Source organism: Athene noctua, chromosome 5 (genome assembly GCF_965140245.1).
Source record: "Athene noctua chromosome 5, bAthNoc1.hap1.1, whole genome shotgun sequence".
NCBI lineage: Eukaryota > Metazoa > Chordata > Aves > Strigiformes > Strigidae > Athene > Athene noctua.
The window spans coordinates 49,692,328-49,698,327 of NC_134041.1; the positions used below are offsets into that span (position 1 = coordinate 49,692,328).

The 6,000-nt window shown below is 34.8% G+C and overlaps 1 protein-coding gene across 3 annotated transcripts in view; it reads left to right on the forward strand.

Annotated features, from left to right (window-relative positions):
* Positions 1-4,906, forward strand: part of IDE (insulin degrading enzyme) — a 68,787-nt gene extending 63,881 nt beyond the window's left edge. For all 3 annotated transcript variants that reach the window (XM_074907478.1, XM_074907477.1, XM_074907476.1), the window contains exons 24-25: positions 991-1,058; positions 2,265-4,906. In XM_074907478.1, the coding sequence (XP_074763579.1) occupies positions 991-1,058; positions 2,265-2,360 (164 nt within the window). In that variant the 3' untranslated portion in view covers positions 2,361-4,906. The remainder of the gene's footprint in view (positions 1-990; positions 1,059-2,264) is intronic.
* Positions 4,907-6,000: the final 1,094 nt, after the last annotated feature.

A 6,000-nucleotide genomic window follows, 5' to 3' on the forward strand; every position in this document is an offset into this window, starting at 1 on the left:
AGTGTAGTAACTACATTGCCAGAATGGTTTATTATTTGCTTGGAATGGTATCTTCCCAAGACAAGGGTGAGCACAGGAGACAACCTAAGTGGTTACTCTTTACAGGGATGATAGCAAGGTATTTTCTCCACATACTCCCCAGTCCCAAACCATTTATTCTGGCATGTGGCCTCTCTTCTGACATCAAAGAGAAATTGGGACTTTAATGCACTTCCCGTGAGTCCAAATGAAGTATTCTTCCAAGGGCAGGTGCCCATCCTCTAGAAAACAACACAAAGGAGGAAGGGTAAAAATCTTCCCAGAGAGAACCCTTTCTCCTGGAGGCAGTCACACCATTTTCTCTGAGCGTGGGAAAGAATTGGAAGCAGTAGAGATCTGGGATTTTAGGAGAGGGAAGCACTTGAACTCCCAGGGTGAAGATTAGGGTTGAAATTAGAGTATGGAGGTAGAAAGGAGGTTTAAGGAATTTGAGACTAGAGGTTCTTATGGACAAGTGGATTGGATGCAGAAAGAAATTTTGGGGGGACTGGAGTAGGGCATGCATGGGGACAGGCAGGGAAGAGTTGGGGCTACTATCCAGAATTTTGGTACGTGGAGTAACCCTCACGCTTCTAAGATGTACTGTTGCGTTGCTTTTGTTGTATATACCACTGGCATTTACTACTGTTCTCATAATTTATACTGAAAAACAGTTTTAAGTATTCATTGATCAGTAGATTAGCAATTTTTATTTCTAAATTCTAAGTAAAATGAATGAAAGCCACTACCTCAGCACGTGTTCTCAAGTCAAATAATGGATTAAGCTCTTTGTATTTCTAAAGACAGCCATGAAGTATAAAAGCAGAATTTTCAGAAAATCTTAGTTAGAAATACTTTAAGATTAATAACCTGTGCTTTATATAGATACCTGTCTTATAAAGAAAACAGTTTATTATGTAAAAGGTACTGATTAAATTACGGTCCTGAATTATTTTTGATGACGTTAAATAGGCCCTGTTGTCGGAGAATTTCCATGCCAAAATGATGTGAACCTGGCACCAGCACCACCACTACCACAGGTAAAAAAGAACTAACACACAAAAAATCCCAGGCTGTATTCTTAATATGGAAGTTTAGTTACCATTAAATATAATTTTATAGGGAGAAACAAACTCCAACAAACTTTCATCATGCTGTTGTGGGGCTAACATTTCAACTCTTTTCCACATGCACTGTCATTCCCGATAACATCAGGGATTTTTTTTTTAATTATTATTATTTTTTAAAATTTTTTTTACTTTTTAACAGTCTGTCCTGTTACCTTTATTCCTTCTGTTCCATTGAAATGAAAGCTAATAGTAGTGAGCTCATGAGTATCTACACTATGGATTAAATACAGATTATTATTGTCTGGAAATACTGATTGTATCTGATCAGATGTATCAAGTGTCAAGAGAAGGATGCATATGCATCAATAAATATATAATCTTTGATTAAAAAAAAAAAACCAAACCAAAACACAAACCAACAACAACAAAACCAACTATCTGGTAATTGTCTTAAAGCCTAAAATACTAATGCACGTTCCTGTCAATGTGTAACCTGTGAAGGAAGCAGTGTGAGAAACGCTATTCATACAAGTGTTACATATTTCACTGTGTGGTTAGATATGATAGCACTGGGCCCTTACTGGATATTAAATGAATTTTCTTGAAGAAGGATGGTAGTGTTTGTCCCAATAGATAATTAACTTTTTTCAATGCAGTAAGAGATCTGTGCTCTTATTCAGCCCATACAGGTAAAATAATCATCACGTGTGGAAATTTCTCTATGAATTACATGTGGATATATTAGCCATTATGAGTGAAATGTTTAAAAGTTACTTTTTTACTGCAACAAAAAATAATAGCTCATTGAATTGCTCTTGTTTTTATGATCTTACCTTGATATTCAAAGGGTAGCTGGGATGTTCTGAAGCAGAATTTGTAAATTAAAAGACAAGCTCTGCATTTACTCAAGTTCCTGCCATTATGAGTAATGCAATTTGCTGTATTATAACTATTGTTTTAAGTTACTTAGAGTAAATATGAAACAGTTTATTTCATAAGACATAACACTGTATTTTGGGGGATCCTGTAATAATGAATCACTAATATTGTAGAAAAGAGCAAGAAAGATGTGTTCATATATAGCTGTAGCAAAAGTTCAAATGAAAAGAGAAGAATTTCTCACTTTTCTGATTAAAGATATTGAGCAGACTTTTTCTTGCATACGCTTCTTTGCAGCCAAGTGTGATTGAAAATATGACAGAATTCAAGCGCAGCCTGCCACTTTTTCCACTGGTGAAACCACATATCAATTTCATGGCTGCAAAATTGTGAAGAACCCCAATGGATGAAGAAATGCAAATGATCAGTACTGACATGGTTTCAGGGGACTTCATGATGAACAAAATTATTAAAGATCATTAGGATAAATGGTTCTGTCCGTTATGAAAGTCCTGAATTACTTCTTGGTTCGTTTGACAGTAGCTGTGTGTTAGGGATAGAGAGTATAAAAATCAGTTGTGGTCATGTGTCATTTATATTACAGACAACCTGTTGAAAATGAAAACCAAAATCAACTGAAACAATAATAATAGTAAAAAACTTGTAGATGCAGTATATTTTTAAAATAGCATATCCCTTCAAATTTTCATTTTGATAAAATAACCCTCCAGAGCAAACCAAATTGCTTTGAAATGTCCTTGTTACTCCTGAAAAACACCATTTAGTATCCCAATAATTATCTTATTTGGAGCTGGAGGGGGTGAGAAAAATAGGTCCTTTTTGAGATGGGGTCAACAATTTTTCTTACAAATAGAGACTTCCACATTTTTTGAAGTGACATATTGAATGATACTTTTTTTAAATGATCCTTAGTGCAACCAACATATTTTCTATTTAAGTTTTATGAGGACCTGTGGGAGAAAATAAAAGGAAATTTGACAACATGGTAGTAAGTGAGAGAATTGTGTTAATGAGAATAATTGAAGATATGGGCATGATTTTAATATTTCTATACAAATTTGGGGACATTTTATATTAAAACTAGTAAAATGCTGGAAACACTTTAATAGTGCATCTTATTTTTGTTATCAAAAATGTTGTCCCAGTCTCTTGATGTTGTCAACATCCTGTTCAGTTTTTCAGTGTTACTGTGAATTGTTTCCATTTGGTATAGAAAATGCTTTATTCGGTGTCATTTTTTGTTTTCAGTTGTGAATGTACTGATGGAGAACTCAGTCTGTTTTGCCTCAAACGAATGTTAGCTCTCAGTCCAGCAAAGTACTTAGTAGTGCAGATAAGCACGTGTTAGTTCTTGACTCAAGAACAGGTGAATGTTAGATATGGGCCCCGTGATGGATCAGATACATCATGGTTCTGATGTATCTGTGTGGGTTCTTGTCCTTCAGGAAGGCTTTTGAGACAGTGCAGTACTGGGTTAGCAGTACTGCTATAGCAGGGTGTAGGTCAGGTTACATCACAAAATGTTTGTTCCTCCTACTTTTAAGAAAGCTGCACAAAACCCAGAAGGATCAAGAATTATGCTGAAATACTATACATATATATTCCATTATTTAGTAAAATGGTAAAACAATATATGGTGTCTAATCTTCACCAAGTTTACTGACTTCTACAGAGTGGTCTTGTGCTTGGGACAGCCCCCAAATAGAAGAAGGTAAGGGAGAATCTTACTAAGTTCTTCTACCTGTTTGTAATTATTCAGACAGGATACAGTATGCAAAGCACTGAAGATATAAAATCTGCTCATCAGGGAGGTTACTGAGTTTGCTGCTTATTAAAAGAACCTGAAACTAAGGCACTGACATGACATGCATGTTGTACATCAGAATCCCGGTGTATTCAATAGGGCTGTTCTTGTCATTGATAAATGTGCGTTCTGAAGACAACTTAAATGAATGCTTGATAGGGTAAAGGCCTTAAGTTGTGTTCATCTGAGAGTCTCTTCTAATTGAATAAATACAGTGTATTTTAAAAGCTTAACAGCACATGTTTGAACATCTTTTTAATAAATTTGGTGATAGTTTGTGATGTAACCTGTTGCCAAGGAAGGCCACTAGCATTTTTTTGTAGCCTGAGAAGAAAAAAAATTAAACATAGTATAAGCAAAACCAGTAAAGGTGTGTCTGTTGATGATATTTTTGCAGGATCCTTCACGTAAAATGGGCTTTTTACCCTTTTGCATTTCGCTTTTGTTTATAGTTTTCCTTTAGTAAAAGTATTTGTATTATATATATTAAAAGTTTTGACAACATATTATAAAAATATATATTTTGGGATTTAGTATTTAAACATACCACTCTTACGGTGAATAAAATTAAATGGCTTCTATCGTGTGTAAAAATAGATAGATATATATATTCATGGAAGTACTATCAACTCTAATTTTAAAAAATTATATTAAAAAATTGGAATAGCAGTGTATTTAACACAAGCTCACATATCATGTTTTCCAGAGGGAAAAACCGTAGAATTTCAAAGTTCTGTGACTGGATGTGAAAACCCATGTAGCTTTCCAGCAACTCTTAATTGCTTTCAGGTGTTCTCCAGCATTTTACAGTTTCTGAGTTTGATATAGCAGTAAATTTTGATAAACTCAGGCATACTAATGGGTTCATTTTAGTGGATCCAAAGCTGCAGTGTCTACAAGCAATAAAAAAACTACCTAGAATACACTGTAATTCAATTTTAGTGCTTGTTAATTAGTTTATGTAAGAAACCATAAATTATTATTACATAACTGTAATTTTTGCAAGTGCTATTTTAAGCAGTTGATGTGGAATTGGGTGCATGTGACACAGCCAGTATGACAGAGTGCTAGAGTTATTCTGTTTACAATAAACAATCTGAATTTAGTGTTTGGAGTTCTTAATTTGTTTCATTTTAATTTTTTGCATACTGGTAATGTTACATCTATCAGTCTGTGCATGTTTTTTATTATATGTTAATTGTGATTTTCTGCTATTCAGTTGCTTGGAATAGTTAGGCATTGCTGGAGAAGTGTTCCCAGTTGCTTCTAGGGAAGTTTCAGAGAACTTTCCCATGTGGCATCCCACACCTTTTAGGTAGATCCACCTCTGTTGCTCTCCAAGTGTATGAAAAATTAATAATAGAAGTATTTGCACAAGACGGGATTTTAATTATCAGATCAGAACTTGTAAATTCAGAGCATCACTGCAGCCAGACTGAATCGTGCCTAGTACAGCTTTACAGTGTTGCTTTTGACAAATTAGTTTCCCTGGTCATTTTCTTTTAGTTTATGCACACCAGATTACCTTTCAAAAGATTAGGGGTAATTGTGATTGTTAGTACAAACAATAAATAGTATCAGTTCTGAATTCTGACAGCATAAAGATACAAGTCAGGAGGCATTTCACTTCTGCTATTCTAATGGGGCTCCTTGAATATCCTTCAGTTAGCAATGTTAAAAGAGGCAGGTTTTGTCCTTGGCATTGGGAAGAGTGGTTGGCATTCTCAGTGGAGAAATAAAATGCCCGCAACTCACCTGGAAAATTATTGGTCCACAACATCAGGGCTCTCTTTCTCCACTCCCAATCATTAGGGTTTGGTGTAAATCTTGTCTCACTGTCTTTATTGTCATTTGCAAAAGATCAAGCTATCCAACTTTACTTCAACTATTGCTGTTGGCCATAAAAAATGCTTGAGCTTTTTCAGAATATTGTTTAAGTGTTTGGATGTGAACAGACCTTATTGATAATGAGTTCCCCAGTGTAATCATTATGTGTGGTAAAAGCATTGCCCAGCTTTTTAACTTCATCTATTATTTTCTAGCTCTTGTTTTAAAACAAGGCCAGCAGAATTTTAATCTACTTTCTCTGTATCATTTAACTGGTTAGTATGCTTTTGCTATAGGTCTGCTGTAAAGTCAAAAATCATTATCTTCTACACCTTTCTTCATACATTTTTTCCATATTTTTTCAATAGCTGACCACTGAAC